Genomic DNA, 17,390 nt, shown 5'->3' with positions numbered 1-17,390 from the left:
AAGATCAGTTCTCAACAGAAGGTCGGCTCACAATTGCCAGCAAAGTAAGGTTGCAGCACACACCTAGATTTTCAGGACAGGCTCGGCGTCAGTGTATCTAAACTGTGTGTTTTCAAAGTGTGGTTTTTCTGTCTCCTTTTCTTTTTAAATGCATGTTAGAAGCAAATGACTGTCAATTATTAAAAAAAAAAAAAAGAAAAATTAATTAAAAAAAATGACGCACACATGCACACATAAACCTACAAAAAGAGAAATCCAAGCCCACAAAAATCTGAGATTGAAGATCAGATTTATTGTTTGCTGTGCTTCAGTTTTCAAATCTACGCACGCTGTTGGAAAAGTTTAAGTTGCACTACGTGGATACCGATCTCAAAACCATTGAGTTTACTTATTTCTCATACACGCATCTGAAGGAGCACCTCCATTTGTGTATTCTTTGCTTGATCTCCTGCTCTATCCCAGGTCTGCTTCCCCTTCAGCTGCTGATTCTGCCTTATCACCCTTTTCACCCTTTGCTTGCGCTCCTTTGAGATTTCGTATGTCTTGTTCACCGCTGATCTCCATGGTAATTCCCCTGCTTTTAAATTTCCCTTGTGCCAGGTCCTTTGTCAAAATGAGCTCTCTTTCCCAGCCTCTTATCCCCTCCTACCTGGTCAGGTGTCCAGCATCCTATACCCTTCATACAATAATCTGCATCAAGTGAAATCACAGCCAGTTTTGAGTGTTCAAATTTCAGGGATTACTGCTGTCCCTGCTGAGCTGACCTGCTTTTGAGGTGTTCTTTCCCTCTTGTCCCATTCAAATTCAAGGCATGCGTGCCCTTTAACACCATTGCCATCCGTACACTGAAATTTCGTTAGCGTGCCAAACACAATTTGTGCTGTAATTTTCTGCTGAAATCCTATAAAATCTTCCTCAGTCCTGTGCGTAGCGTTGTTGTAAATGACTGAGTATTGACCTTCTGCTCTCATATTGATTAGAGCGCAGTTAAAGAGATGAGATTACCTAAGGTTTCTGAGGTTGATCTGTGGTTTGTTAATACCTGTAGAGCAGTAGGAATGTTGGGAGCTCCGTGTCCCCTGTCAGTGATTCTTTTAGAGTAAACTTTGGAAGAGGCAACAGAAAAACAATCGGTGTGAAAGTTTGGATTTGTATTGTCCAAATAGTTGCTGAGTATTCCCAACTGTAAGCTGAGTAACGCAGCTCTGCTATTGATATATTTATGTATTTATAGATAACTTGGACTAGCTTGTTCTTTGGGAGTACTGCAGAAAAGCTGCTACTCGTGCAGCAGCTAATCAGACGTGAGAAGGATGTGTTGAATTTGGCACGCTTAGAACCGAATTAGGGAGAAACGATTGCCTCTGTATGGGCTCCCTGCTGTTGCATTCTCCAACCATTTATGTACCAACATTTAGCAACAGTATTTGCTACAAATCCTTACTCCAGCTATTCTACAAGGAAGGAGACTTGATTAGGATATCACTCTATACACTGTTCTTGTCCCTACCAGCAAATGGTTTAGTCGCTGCAATGTATCTTTGGTGTATTCCTGGTGGAGACTCTTCTAAAAGCATGGCTGGAGAACTGACAGCTCTTATACTTTGTTACTATCTTCTCATTTACTTCTTTCCTGAGAAATTCCATTTCTCATTTCAGTTCATGTCATTCAGTTCATTTCTCATTTACTTCTTTCCTCTGAGAATATGGAAGGTTTAGAGCAATTTTTCTAAAGCCTTGAGTTTTTTTTTCAGTCTTTGTTAACTGGGCACTTCTGGGTGTGTTTAATTTTTACTTATTTTGCTTTGTTACTGCAATACTAAAAGCCAGAATAATAACAAAAACAAAATAAAATATTTAATCCCCCAACCTGGAGTGGGCTAAGGGAGAGATCCAAAGGGAAATATGTGTAGGAGTATTCTGATGGGTTACGTGTGCATGTTGTACTGTGCTATTAGTGACAGAACAACAGAGGTCAAGCAGTAATGGTGAAAAATTTTCTGAAGCGAGGACTGGTGAGGAGTGACATGTGGGAGAGTTTAAAACACAGCAGTTTTGCAGTAGTTCATTTGCATTAGCATCATAATGTAGTTGTCTTCTGCTGTGTCCTCTCATGGTAGGTGGAACAAGCTGCCAGCCCTGAAAGTGGGAATGCAATTTCCTTTGCTCTCCTTGCTTCTCTTCGATGTCCAGAGGAATTAAGTCTCTGAGTTCCCTGTGCAGGTTGGATGAGTGTTATACAGGTCACACGGACTTCTAGAGCAAAAGTAAAACCATGCTTGGCATGGGTTGGACATGTCCTAGTATCATTTTGGTGTTAGGATTGGTTAGTTAACGCACAAGTGCTGTGCGTCAGATCTTACTGCGAGAGAGCTTAGTGAATGTAGCTGTCAGGTAGAGCAGCACTGGGCTCCTAGCTTGATGGGAACCGTACTGCTACTTTTGGCGTGTTGCTTCTATCTGCTGTACAGGATTAGCACTTAGAATTACAGGATAAACGTATCCTCCAACTAACCAGTCCTATCCAATGCTATCTGACTTGTCCTTGTGGTGCAATTCACAATGCTTGCTTTTGAAGTTCGGGGTGATGCTTGCTACAAGAACTTTGCGAATAGCAAAATATGAGGTGAAGATACAGGCCACAAATAGCAATGGGTTTTAAGGAAGATGAAGCTTACTCGGAAGACCAGGGCAAACTCATTCTGTCATCTTCTGTCATCAAAAAAAAAACAAACAAATCCTTGCAAGTAAGTGGTGTAGCACACATGTCAGAAATGATTTTGTCACTATGACTTTTTATTCTGAAGATTTTAGATTCAGTATTTATATCCTGTGAGTATTCAAGAAGAATGGAGAGATTTTCTGAGAACAAATACAGCATGGCAGCATATACAGCTGTGTTTTCCCTTGAAGTTTTTTGTTGCATTCTGTATGATGTCGTGATCAGTCCTGCAGTCAGTGAGCTCCCATGTGCTCACCATGGTGTACCTGAGTGTGACATGAAGGACAAAGGAAAGGGTTGTGAGCCTAGAATATGTTTGTAGAGTGAGTTTAGAGTGCTTGGTTCCTGCTGTGTAGTTCTGTTCAAATCTTTTTTCTGGTAGTGTGGCTGAAATGTTTAAAAATAAAACTGAAGAGGGACATTCTCATATCTGTGTATTCACTGAATTTGGTTTTTGTTTTAGAAGTAAGCAGTTATCAGCTGACTAATCTACTGGAGAAAAGGCAATCATCATATGCAGAATTGTAAATGTGGGGAAAGTGAGACGCTTGGCACTAATGTTACTCATACTCATAATGTTTGCTCAAACTGTGTTAAAAGCATCCAGTTTAAAAAACAAACATTAAAAAAAAAAAACAAAAAAAACCCACCCACACCTGTGCTAACTCCTAAGTTTTCAAAATTAAGTACCTAGAAATAATAGTGCTGACCCTTGTCAGTGATGATCAATGACAAAGATAGTTTCTGGTGTAGGTGCAGCTTTTTCTCTGGTGAGACTGAACATTTTTTTGCAGCCTCATTAAACATCTTGTAAAGTACAATTTATGGTTCTTTGTTAAAGTATGTAAAATACAGTTCTTGGCTTTCTGAGCTGGGAAAGAACTTACAGTGATGTAAAGAATGGAATAATTGAAGAAAATAGCTTTGGTGGCTGGAAGGGGAAGACGAAGTGAATTCATAAATAATATTGAGCAGACAGAGTTTCTTGTCTGCAGTCTAGGATTTCATTATTATTTTCCACTATTAGTGGGTTTTCCTAGTACTTCTTTTTTCTTCATCTATCCAACTTATTTCTCCATTAAGTTGGCTAAGATGTATTCTTCCTTGCTATCACCCACTCTGGAGTGCTGATTTTACTCACAGCCATGGTCTGCAACCTCTGGCAACACAAGAATGTCACCAGTGGTTCTCCTCCCACGTGTAAAAATCAAAAATGTTACCCCGTGTTAGAAACTGCTGTATTTGGAGCTGTGATAATGCAGAGCTAAAAAAACCAAACCAAAACAATAAACCCCACACCCACAAAAGTAGTGTGGATGTTTACTTTTGGGGAAAAAAAAGACAAAACACTTGGGAAGGAAACTGTGCTTTGTTAGAGGTGAGGGAATGTCTTGGGCATCACACTACTTCCTCACTGGCTAGGCTCTACATATTCCATGTGTTTCATTGTATCTTGTAAGGAAGCACATGGTTTGTAAGAACTGCAATGGAGATGGAAAAAGTGGGAACTTGTGTGTATTCACCAGCTCTGGCAAAATCTGTTTTGCTGTTTTACTAAAACGTATCTCTAATATTGTGCTTAATGCTTTTGCTCCAAGTTTAAAAATGTCATAGGAATAATTCTCGTAGATCCCTTCTTGCTTCCTTTGTCACATCATTGCACCCGCAGAGACACTTTAAAGTAAGGTCATTTCTGCTCATGCTGTGATTTGACAAAAGGAGTAAGGATGATGATCTAAAGCTCTGCCTATGGAAAAAGTAAAAAAAAAAAAAAAAAAAAATTGGTATGAGTTGCAACATCCACCCCAAGGCTGCTTTGAATTTTTATGGTGCATGATACTCTGTTAATGCCCCAAATGCAATTTACGTGGCTTTATAGAGCCTTTCCCAGAAGGGTGGCACAGTTGCAGAGCTGTGCTGGAGAGGGCCTTCATTCCAGGGAATTCTCTAAGGGTGAGTCTCATCCTCCTTGTGCTGAGACGTGTTCTGAATAAGACAGAAAAAGCCTGGCTTACTTGTATCCAATCTGTCAGTGTTACGAAGTCATATTGCCAAAACAAATACTGCAAACTGCCAGATATTCCTTGATTTTGCTGAGAGAACTCCACAACGTAGAAAAAGAGTAATATTTGTTTTTGAAATAAAAATAGGTGTTGCTGGATGAAAATAAAAGGAAATGATTTACTTACTATGCATATGATTTTTCTCATGCGATGCAAAAGTTTAACAATTACTGGAAAGCATCATTTGAGGACAGTGAGAGCTAGAGAAGATTTCGGAGATGTATTTGTTTACTTTCTCATTCTTATTCGGTGGTACTCTGATGTGTTGGAGGAAGAGCTGCTTTCTCTTTTCCCATTTTACAGAGATGATTTTGCTGATAGTCACAGAGAGAAATGCCTCAATTAAAAGTCCCCTTAAATCTGCCAACGTTTGGGGAAAAACAATCATATTTCCCCTTCCAAAAAAGGTCAGACAGCACAGGGTGATAGAAATACCAGCACTGATTTGCACAGACTAAGCAGATGTGTATCTTGTGTAAATTCTTACGAGCTTTCTTGCTTCTTTGTAAAAGCCAGCCATTCCATTTTGAAGCAGTTGTCAGTCTCCAAACTCTATCTTCAGTCAAAATCAGAACTTTCATTAAGGAATAAAAGTTATGTCAAAATAATAATAAATAGTAAGATAAAAATAGCAATTAAAAAGCAGGCAAATATGCTGTTCAGATCATTTGATCAGTCTCCAGTCTCGAAATTGATTATTAAAACAATGAATATTTCAAAGGTGATTTAATACAGTTTCCATCTGAGTATATGTAATGTTGTGTGGCTGCTTTGGGTATTCATGCAGCCATCTAATATACCAGTCCTTTTTCAGCTGAAGTTGGCAACAGAACTCCCACTGGCTTAATTTGGATTATCAGCTCCATATAAATTCAAACCCAGCTGAAGAGACAGCAACTCAAAAAGTTGAGCAGCTTTTGTTGTTAGAAAAGGAACTGTTCCCATGATGTTTCACACTGATGAGCTAATTGCAGCAAAATGAATAAAATAAGTCATCTTCAGGCTTCAAACAATTTCCATTTTATTTCTAAAATAGCTTTATGAAGTAAAATACTCAATGTTTTTGATCTGCAGATCTGGGTGCTCTTCACCAGAAAGCTGATTTCTTGTTTGTTTAGCTTTTAAGTATGGGTGCTTTCAGATGGTAAGCTTTGAAAAGCTTGTTCTTTGAAATTATATTTAAGGCATGGAATCGTAGGGTAATTTAGAAATTCATTTAGTCCACCACCTGCTTGAAATGGGTGCTGTTACACCAAGTTGAGGAATGAACCTGGCTGGACGTCTGGAGTGCAGGTATACCTTAACATCTCACATTGGGTCTTTCATCATCCAACGCCCTTAAATCCTTCTCCTCAGGGTTGTTCTCAAGCCATTCTCCACCTAGCCTGTACTTCTGCTTGAGATTGCCCTAACCCAGGTTCAGGACCTTGCATTTGGCCTTGTTGAGCTTTATGATGTTGGCATGGGTCCACCTTCCAAGCCTGTCCAGGTCCCTCTGGATGGCACCCCTTCCTTCTTACATGTTAGCTACTTACAACACCACTTAGCTTGGTGTTGTCCGCAACCTTTCTGAGGATGCACCTGATCCCACTGTCCATGTCTCCTACAAAGATACTAGGTCCCAGCAGTGATCCCTGAGGAATGCCACCCATCACTGGTTTCCACTTGGATGCTGAGCTGTTGACCTCAACTTTGAGTGTGACTATCCAGCTAATTTCTTTTACAGCAAGTTGTCCATCCATCATATCCATTTTTGTCTAATTTGTCGACTGGGATGTTGCTCAGGATTGTGTCAGACGCTTTGCACAAGTCAAGATCAATGAAGCCAGTTGCTCCTCCTTTATCTGCTGGTGCTATGACTTCCTCATAAAAGGACACCACATTTGTCAGATACAATTTACCCTTGGTGAAGCTGTGTTGGTTACCACCAATCACCTCATCTTTATTTTCCATCTGCCTTAGTAGGGTCTTCAGGAGGATCTGCTCCATTCTTCTTTTCACACTGCTTTTTTCAGAGCCTTGGTTGTTGCCTGTGTAGTCCTTTACTGCATCTGCCTTTATCAGATGCCAATTTATTAAGGAAAAACAATCTGTAGTTTGCTGTACCCCTCCCAGCTTGATCTAGCTTTAGGAGGTTTGCAAAGGTCAGTTATCGTACTGGGTGGGTTATGTGTGAAATGTGCTCCCATACGACTAAACAAAGAGGAGATACCAGCTCAGGTTCTCCTCCGGAAACTCTGTGTGAAGAACGTTCGTGAATTTAACCCAATTGTAACTATTTTCTAACAAGAAAACCACAAAGTTTACATGTAAATTAAATTTTATAGTTATAAAATGGCATAAGAACCTAATTAAATTTGAGTAGGGCTGGAAGGGGGACACTTGAGCTGTTCCCACTGATTACTGTTTATGACATTTGCTCTGTGTTGGACAGTGGTCTCCAAGAAGAACATAGTATTTTACTACTTTGAAGATACTTGACAGAAGATTCTGCTTATGATATCTCAGATGGGATATTTTAAAAAATTAATGTGTACAATTCCGTCTTTTTTTTTTTTATTTTAAAAAGTTGCACGCGAGTTGTTTTTCCCTGTACTATTTTCTGATTCAACAGTTCCCCTTACCTGCCTTCAAACTGAGGCTTGTGAGGCTGCATTTTGTTTGAACTATATATCTTAATTAAGCATTCTAGATTGAATTAAAGTGCCCTTTCTCTTGGAACCTTTGAATTACTCTTGAAGACTTCAGCTTATGCTAGCTCTGCTGTTAACTTTATGGTTTGAGTTGGAAGGGGCCTTGAAGGCCATTCATTTTCAACCCCCTTCAACCCACCGGAGCAGGCTGCACAGAGCCCTATCCAGCCTGACTTAGAGTGCCTCCAGAGATGGAGTAAAAAACTGTATTAAAATTATATTTGCACTGAATTTCTGTAGCGTATCAGAAGTATTTATTTGTTCAGAATGCATTGGAATTGCCTACAGACTGCTGCTTAACTTAGCCGTGCGATTTTCTGAAACCGATTGTAATTTCAGTACTTTCATGTAAGATTTGATTTACTGAATATTCAGTTGACCATCACGCATTTTGAAAGCACAGATCCTCAGCACGTAACTGTGATCATTTTTGTAAAGATAACAACAACCCAAGTCTCTGCAAAATGTAACGCAATTCAAATGCAAGTTGATAAAAAAAAAATCCCCAAATCCTAGCTTTGTTACTACGTGTGTTGTCAGAATAAGAAAGTACGCCTAGGTTTTAGCAGCCCAGTTCTGTCCGTTTGCTACTTTATCACGCACTTTCTTCTTGCTTTAAGCAATAAATGTATTTCAATCGTTTTTTCTTTGTAGAGCCAGTATTGTGCAGAAGCGCATTATTTATTTTCAAGACGAGGGTTCTCTCACCAAAAGAATCTGTGAACAAGGTAAGGCGATCTCCTTGTCGTGTTCTGCTGAGTTCTCCTAATTGTTATATCCAGTTACAATTTTGATCCCTTGAATGATTTCATACGGATTGAAATTTAGGACCTCTTATTTCAGTGATGTTCTGCCTACCTGTGCACGGAGCTGCTCTGGCAGGGGTTGGATGCTCTCTGGAGCCCCCTTCCAGCCACTACGATTCTGTCATTCTGTGATTCCTTACATTGCATACCGTTCCTCATACAGTCTTTATTGCTTCCACCTAAATGTGACGCTTACTCCTTTTTCCCTTGTGTGAAACCTGTTGCTTGGGCTATTTTCAACCTTTCCTAGAACTAATTGTAGCAGAGAGATTTAAAATTCACACGAGAAACAAAGGAGAACTGCAATTGTCTTTTGATAAGTTGACTTTTATTTCTGCATATGCAAATTCCTCCTTCCCAGAAAGGTCATGCAAGTGAAGTTAGTTCAAATAACCACAGTCTCCTGACTCTCCTTCTGCGTTTTGTAATTATTTTCATTCTTTCTTCTTTTGAACCAGGGTTGTCATGGCAATGTTTGCGTATTTTGGAGGAAATTCTGTGAAGTACATCAGGCCATTAAACTCCCTCTGAAAACTGAGGGGAATTGTATGTTGGATTTCTTCAGGGGCTTTGTGGAATTCTCTATCAATTCTTAAATATATAATCTGTTACAAAAGCAAATATGGAAAGTGACCTTTAGGTTCTGTAATCTGCTGGCAGATTGTGTTGCTTCTGTTAGTAAACATAAGTATCCCTCGTATGGGAATGTGTGCAGATATTGGGGAGATATGTTCACCTTCAAACAGATATCCCATCTTTGCAGGAGGAGGTGCGCTGGTGAGGCCTGGGTAGCAACTAGGGCCTGCTCCCTTGATACTGACGTGCACATACTCTTCTGATTTAAATTCCAGATCATACAGCTTAATTCTTTCCAGGAGAAACTTCCCACATTTCCTTGAAAAGTAATAACTTTGTACAGAAGTGCAGAGTTGATGGTTATGGGGCAGTTCTTATTTCTTCTCTTTGCAAGTTTGGAATGGTTTTTCTTCAGTTTTGTACTGAGGAGAAAAGAATAAAACACCACTTTTAAAAAATACCTGGCACACTGTCCTTCATTTTTAGTGAACTGAATGTGTGCCAGTGAAGCATTCAGTTGTAGTTCATAATGTGGAATCCCTGACTGTCACTAGGAAACCTCTTTGTCAGTGTTTTGAGCCATTTCAAATATGGAAATACGTAAGCTAGGCTTTTTAAAAACATTGCAGTTTGGTGGCAAACCTGATGTAAAAAGCCACCAGAATAAACAACAATGTGGTTGTTATTTCGGAAAAGAAAGGAGAAAAGGCAGGATTCTTGGATAGTGGATAAATCAATCATAATGATTTCAGTTAATGGAAGCCAGGTTGTGTCAAAATTGTACTTCTAAACTTCTGTATTTTTGAGTAACAGCTTCATGTTTGGAGAATTTTAGTTGTCTTTGGTGAGTTCTGATAGCAGAAAGTGTTTGCACATCACCAACTACTCAATGTAGTTGAAGTGTTAAATCTTATCTGCTTAAAATATTAAGGACAGCAAGAAAACCTCAGCTTTCTTCTTCAGCACCACTTTTGCTTTAGTCTAGATAAGGCGTTAGATAAGAAGAAAGCTATTGGCAAATTGGGGAATTCATTTGTTGAGCTCTGTCCTAAAGACACTGAGTGAGGGAAAGGACAGAAACACATTGTCCTAATAATGAAAGATTTATGTTGCAGTTACGGGCGAAGCTGTTCTGCAGTCAGTGTATATATTTTCCGGAATAGGTGGAAATGGGCGATTCTGCTGGGGGAAAAAGAAACTTAAGAAACTTCAGAAAGGCTTCATTCACACAAGAGGCAATTTGGTTAAGTCCTGAAACTCTTTTTAAAGATAATAAAATGACTTGTTACTGCTGCTCAGTTATTTTCCTGAGTGTGTCCTAATTAACTAAAATAGAGTGCTGAAGATATGGATTAGCGTTAAATTGTTTGGTTAAGGTTTGGGCTTTGGTTTTGGGTTTCACATCTGATAGCCTCGTCTAATCTGTATATTTCAGGACTCAATTTGTTTTAAGCTCAAGCTCTTCATGATTTTGACCCGTGCTGCTATAAATAAAGTCTTTTCGAGGGACAGAAAGAATTTGTCAAACTAATCGTAACATGTGATATTTGTGTCTCTGTATTCGCCTCACCATCATGTGTGCAGGAAGACGTTGTTCAGCATTTATTGCACTGCTGAAGGATCCTTGAGAAAGACAGCAGCAGGATTGCAGCACCACAGCAAAGCCACTGATGCAGCCCACTGTCTATTCCGTGTCTCTTGTTAAAAAAACCACTAGAGAATAGTCAAAAGAGCGACGGTTTTCGTTGGCAGCACTGGTTGGGTCTCAGCTGCATCATTCAACATCACTGGATGTTTCTCAGAGCAGGGAATGATTTGTGAGCAGGAAATGTGTTGCATGCAAAAACTCAGGGGTTTTCTGCGCATGCAAAAGTACAACTGAGGCATTAGCATGGGGCTTTTGCAGCTGATTATTGCATCCCACTGAAGAACTTACGTAGCCTGGCTATCCAGTGAGTTCCAGTCTATCGTATTTTTTAGATTTGCTGAGGTTTTCACCAAATTAAATAAGAACCAAAAATGAACCTGTTTTGAATCTGAAAACAACTGAAATTGTAAACGTGCCATTGTGTTTGCAGTGAGTCATTACATCCACCCATGAATCCAAACCAATCACTTCAGGATTCTACTTTTGTGAAGCCTAACGTTAAAAACTAATGAACACGAGTAAATGTAATTCAGATGTATTTGCTGGAGTACTTATTGTGTCAACTTTGCCGTGATCTGTTGCTGTTGAGTTGTAACCCTTCTCAGTGGGTGCCTTCATTCCTGTTTTTTCAGATTCAGCCTCAGAAGGTGTGACCGACAAACCAATTTTAGATTGCTGTGCCTGTGGAACTGCCAAATACAGGCTAACGTTTTATGGAAATTGGTCAGAAAAAACACATCCCAAAGACTTTCCACGTGAGTATCATCATTTTTTTTTCTTAATATTCTTGCTCTACACAAACATGGTGTAGGTATTTGGAGATTGCTGTGATGTTACTTGGTAAACACCCCACTAGGGTCAGTAATGACAAATATGCAGTACTGCTTATGTTCAGTATTGAAAATCTACAGATGCTATAAATTACAAATAAATTCTAGAGATTTGCCTGATGTTTTGAGGTGTAAAGATGTTTCCTTATATAGAGATTACCTTTTTTTTTTTTTTTTTTTTTTTTTGCCTCTTCTCTTACTGAGTGCTTAGCCTGGATTATCATGTACAGCTAGGAAATGGAATTTAATGCAAAACACAACCTAAAATGCAGGACACACTAAAATTTACAACCGTGTTTACAACCGTGCTAATCTAGCCAAAACTCAGTATTGTGTCCTTTCACAACCTCTGAAAGATTCTAGTTAATTCACTGAGCCCTGCGTCCTACTGCCAAGGAGGCTGGTTAGACATTCGGACAGTAGTGTACTCTCAATGTTGCAATGGATTATACAGCTGAAATACATATTCTGAGCTTTATCTATCCGATCCTGTCGACGGGATCAGGATTTTTACTGTAATAATCCAAATAACTGTAAATAGTGAAGTTACAAAGAAGTGTACTATTTGTTTATTCTTTCATTACTTATTCTGCAGCTTGTAGCAGTAGATGCTAGGATATGATTTGAGAACGTGAGTCACATTTATTGGTCTTTAAACTTTGTTAGGTTGTCTGTGGCTGATGTTTGTTGTTTGGTCTTTTTATGTCTTTTTTCTAAATTTATTACTTTCTGTCAGAGTACCACCATATAAATCAAATGTGGTTTGTGTAGCACTTCATAGTTCTGATAGTCTAAGCAATATTGCTCACATTGATTATTTAGAACATCTGAAGTTGAACAGTACCATTGTTCAAAAGCTGTCTGTCAGCATAATGCACAGGAGATGAAATAAGCCAAAGTGAGTAATTGTAGAAGTGCTTCTCCAGGCTATTGCACGATTTATATATCTGCTGTGTCACACTTCATATGCAATGTTAGTAGGGATTTAGGTAGCGGTTGGAAATAGGAAACATGAAATTACTGTGACTTTGTGATGCAGTGGATGGAAAAATGCCCTGATGGGCTGGCTGATGGGTCTGGCTCAAGGCGTTAAGGTCAGTGGGGCTGCATCTAAGCTGCCAATCAGTCACTGCTGGGGTTCTGCAGGGCTCTGTTTTGGGGATGCTTCTCTTTAATGTTTTTATCAATGACTCGGATGTTGGAATTGAAGGTATGTTAAATAAATCTGCAGGTATCTCTAAACTGGAAGGAGTTGTCGATTCCCACAGGGGCAGGGAGACCATAGCGAGAGATCTTGACAAATTGAGGTCTGAGCAATCACCAACCACACGGAATTTAATTCTACACCTGGGATGGGACAGCCCTGGCTCTGTGTGCAAATGATCTGAGGATTCTGGTCAACGGCAACTTGGATCTGAGCAGCAGCGTGCCCTGGGGGGCATCAGGCCCAGTGCTGCTGCTGGGGAGAGGAGGGATTGTCCCGCTCTGCTCTGCACTGTGCAGCCTCATCTCCAGCACCAGATGCACGTGTGGCATCACAGTATAAAAAAAGACATGAAACTACGTGAGAGCATCCAAAGGGAGGCTACCAAGATAGTAAAGGGTCTGAAATAAAAGACATTTGAGGAATGGCTGAGGGGAGGAGGGCATCGTGGCGTCCTACAGCTTGTCATAGGGAGCAGAGGCGCAGCACTGAGCTTGGCTCTCTGGTGACAGTGGCAGGAGCCAGGGCGATCAATGTGGAGCTGTGGCAGGTGGGGATAGAGGAAGGTTCTGAGCCATGAAAGGTTGGGCCCCAGAACAGATTGCTGCTGGCTCTGGGCCTGCCCCCGAGCCGCCCGAGTTCAAGAAGCATTTGGACACCGCTCTCAGACATGGGGTCTGGGGTCTGGGTGGTCCTGTGTGGAGCCGGGGGTTGGACTTGATGGTCCTTGTGGGTCCATTCCAACTCAGGGTATTCTATGGTTCTGTGAAAAAAAACAACCACCACATAATGTAGTAGGATTAGTACGAGTAAAAACAGCTGATGAGACTTTGCACGGAAATTCCCAAAAGGTGGTAAGATCTTTTATCCAGATGTAGCAATATAACAAATGAAAAGCAATCATTAACGTTCTTTGAAAATTTGAATTTGTGCAGTAGTTACGTTGAAGTACTATTGGTGATGGATTGTAGTAAATCCTTTATTTGCAAAGTTGTTATGCTATGAGGAGGGGTTGGAACTAGATGATCTTCAAGGTCCCGTGCAACCCAAGCTGTACCACGAATCTAAAAAATACCTGCTTTGTTTTTATGCCAACAGTGAGGCTGAAATACAAAGCCAATCATGGAAGTTTTATTTCTTTTCTTTAAATCAAGTTCTGAGTCATTTTAAATATCACCAATAATATGTATTGTGTTGCTTTTCTCCTAAGAGAATATTTTGTTTACTATCACACAAACTGTTTCTGAAGGTACTGTGCAAAACTGTTAATCCTAGAAAACTCTTGTGTGTTTTCACAGATTCCATGAATTAGGAATAATTTATTATACTGGTACAACTAAAACACCTCTGCTCTATGAAATTATACAAAGCCTAGAGTGTACTTAGGAGTCATTAGGTTCTACAAAGTATTGTTCAGAAGGAAATCACTGCAAACTACTGCAGCACGGTTTTATAATTACAGAGTGACTTGGGTTGGAAGGGATGTTAAGGGTCGTCTGGTCCTAACAGTCTGGTTCTGAGTGTGCCAGCCATCAAGTGGGTGGAAAGAATGCCTGTAGGAAAGTTTCTGAAAGTAGTTCTTAAAAAACTTTGCTTTCGTGGAACTGGGAGAGACTGAACATTTTTTATTAAACTGATAAATTGAGGCTTATAGAAAATCAAGCACGCTTTGCAAGTGATTTTTACACATGGTTATGGCTCCTGATATTAAAACTAGTGGCAGTTGAATTTCACTTCATTTTAAATCTGGCTCAGTGGGAACTATCAAATTTCCTATAATGTTTTTCTGGTCAGATTGATTCGTATTTACACAAACCCTGAGCTTAAAAGCACTTGTCTCTGGTTATTGTCCGTATAAGATAACAAACATATATGTTCTTCATTATGATTTCATCTGCACGATGTATCAGAGAATACATACACATGCATATATTCATGTTAACTGAGGAATTACACAAAAATGAAGTGAAATAACACCACTGCTAAGCTGTCTGCGTTCTGCTTGCTGCCTCAGCAATCGGATTGTGACAGACTGGTGGTGCAGAATAGCTGTGGCCTGACGTGCATCTGATTATTTTATGTTTTGAAGTTTCACTTGTGTTTAGAGGAAGAAGTTTAGCAAGTGATTGAGTAGTCTGTTCTCACAAAAACAGAACTTTCAAAGTGAAGAGTGAAACATTTGCAGATGTCTCATGGATTTCATGAAAAATGTTTTGGGAAAATGTAGCGTATGCTTTGAATAGATCTTTGGGGCAAGTCCATGGACCAGCTGCATTATGCGGAGAGCCAGCAGCTTTTTAGGAAGGGGTGCTGGGTGCGAGAGGCTGGGCTCTGGTTGCAAAGACACTGAACTCTTACTCCATTTAGGACAGGACAGGGGGAAAAAGCTGTGGAGCACATGGGGCAATTAGTTCTACTGAAGACCGAAAAGCTCTCTGGTTCTTTTCTGCATTTTTCTTTTTTGGGGAGTATATGGAACCACCTTTCAGTAAGTTTCAGTGTCACTCAGTGCATGTCTGTAGCAGTGAGATGCTTTGGACCTGCGTGTTAGGAAAAAACAATGAGCAGTCCTTCACTGAAGCTGAATGGCAGTTTCTCTCTGCAGTTTGGAAGGGCTCTGCTTGAGGAGCAATTACTAGATGATGCGTTCACAAAGCAGCAACACAGCCTCTTACTGGGGAAAGTGGTGTAGTGGGGTTTAGTTTCTCTTATTCTCCATTTAGGGCACAATTGCTGATTAGCTTTATTGGTCTCTCAACGCGCCAAGCCTGCTATAATTCAGAGCTCAGTGAGTTTATTTATGTCCAAGGAGAAAAGCAGATGCTCTGTTCTCTGTGCTGCTGGATCACCTTCCCTCATCCATTCTGCTTTTGCTACGCATTTTTCCCTTGATTCCCTACCGTTGTTTTTCTTTTTTTTCCTAACCCATTTTCTATTCTGCTGTGATTATGTTCCTGCATCTGACTTTATCTATTCAGTTCTCTACGCTGTCTTTATCAATTTCATTGTCCCGCTTTTCACATTTTAAATTTGCATTCCTTTTGTTTACTTTATTATTCATTTTTCATTCATTTATTCTAGTTTTCAGCTGTTTTTATCTTTCCTCTCTCCATTTTGCATTGCAAAGAAAAATGTTAAATATTGTCTCATTCTGTCATTCTGTCTCCCTGATCTCCTATGGTCTTTGCACTGCTACCAGACTGTCTGCTTACGTGAGGAGTTCATTTTCTCATCCTTTTCCTTTAACCTGATATCTTTGCAGAGTGCTATTTGACGCTTAATGAATTCATTTTTATTTCCAGTACTGTGGGACTTCTGAGACTCCTTTCTGCTCTAATATCTTTTCAATTCTATCAGACTTTTCTAACATTTTATCTTCTTAAACTTTAACATTTTTTCTTTTTCTACATAACAAGACAAGAAACCAGAGCAGGAATCCATTTGCCTGTCTCTGCAATTCTTACAATGGGGAAAAGGGGCAAGTAAACCAAGCAGCCACAGAAGCACCAAAATGTGCTCCTTCGCTTCCTTCCTCAGTTAGTGGGAACCACTATGAGTGGTTCAGGAGAAAATAAAAGGCAGCACCATGTATGTATGGTGTGAATATGCAGTAGCAGAAAAAACAGCTACATTGTGTTCATAAGATCAATTCAATATCAGTATTTCAAAAGTTTCTTGGAAGGAAATCTGAGAACGATTTGCCAATAGGAAACAGACTTTCCTTTTTTTTTTTCTTTTTTTCTTTTAGCCAGGAAGCTGCTTGCGCAGTGCAGGGGGGTTTGTAACTCTAAGCCTTCTGTATCTCTTCCTGATAATGATTTGGCACAAGGATATAAACAAAAAGCTGAAACGCTCAGTGATTATATAGTCACAGTTGTATCTAGCCTCTAGCCTTTTCCGGTGCTCTGCTGTGACCAGCCAAACACAAATCTAGTGGGCTGTTGCAAGAAACTAGTATCTATCCACAAGGAAATGACTTGCTGAAATCTTTGACTCCTTGCAAGTTTTATCCTTATGAGCACTTTACGTGAAGGCCTAAAATTAAAAGATTTTTAAACTTCCCGAGGAAGCTCAAATGAAGACAAATTACACTAAGCCTGTACTAAACTTCTTAGGAGATGCTTGATCAGCTGTCCTGCCTGTCTTTTTGTTTCTGTCTTTGTTATATCCAATAATCACTAACACATGGTATTGTATTCTTGTAGTTGACTATTATGGTGCTCTAAAGATGAGGTGCACTGATGTAGTAAGAACTGACAGCACACAGCACACACTGAAGTTTGGTACCAATGAGGACCAGGGACTTGAAGCCCTTCACTCTAATAAAAGATTAGGAATTAGAGTTTGAGCCTCTTTTGAGGGTAGCAGGTATTAATGTTAGAAGAATGAATGAATATGTTATTGCTGTTTTAATTCCCCCCTTTTTTTTTTTTTCTTTCCTTTCTTCCTGCAAGGGCGCACCAACCACTGGTCTGCGATCATTGGCAGTTCTCACTCCAAGAACTACATCCTCTGGGAGTACGGAGGGTATGCGAGTGAAGGCGTCAAGCAGGTTGCAGAGCTGGGATCCCCAGTCAAGATGGAAGAAGAAATTCGGCAACAAGTAAGTGTGATTTAAGGTATACTTTACAAAGAATGCATCCCGCTTTGGATTCAGTTAAGCAGATGAAGCAAGCTGTCTGTCTCTAAAGACTCATTCTTACTCTGAAATTTTTTTTTGGTCTGTGAAAGGGCAGATAAGTTGTAGTGTTGTGTACTTAGAGATACATGTGTTATTCAAGACGTAAATTAGAAATATGTGAGTAAATGCTTTTTTTTCTTAATCGTGAAAGCACACAGTTTGTTAAA

The 17,390-nt window shown here is 39.8% G+C and overlaps 1 protein-coding gene across 9 annotated transcripts in view; it reads left to right on the top strand.

Annotated features, from left to right (window-relative positions):
• SPON1 (spondin 1) overlaps positions 1-17,390 on the top strand; it is a 329,330-nt gene that overhangs the window by 210,767 nt on the left and 101,173 nt on the right. For all 9 annotated transcript variants that reach the window (XM_048948290.1, XM_048948284.1, XM_048948287.1 and 6 more), the window contains 3 exons: positions 8,133-8,206; positions 11,141-11,263; positions 16,997-17,145. In XM_048948290.1, coding sequence (XP_048804247.1) covers positions 8,133-8,206; positions 11,141-11,263; positions 16,997-17,145 — 346 coding nt within the window. The remainder of the gene's footprint in view (positions 1-8,132; positions 8,207-11,140; positions 11,264-16,996; positions 17,146-17,390) is intronic.

Source organism: Lagopus muta, chromosome 6 (assembly GCF_023343835.1).
Source record: "Lagopus muta isolate bLagMut1 chromosome 6, bLagMut1 primary, whole genome shotgun sequence".
Classification (NCBI taxonomy): domain Eukaryota; kingdom Metazoa; phylum Chordata; class Aves; order Galliformes; family Phasianidae; genus Lagopus; species Lagopus muta.
Note: the sequence above shows the minus strand (reverse complement) of the source record. Positions and strands in the feature narration are given on the sequence as shown.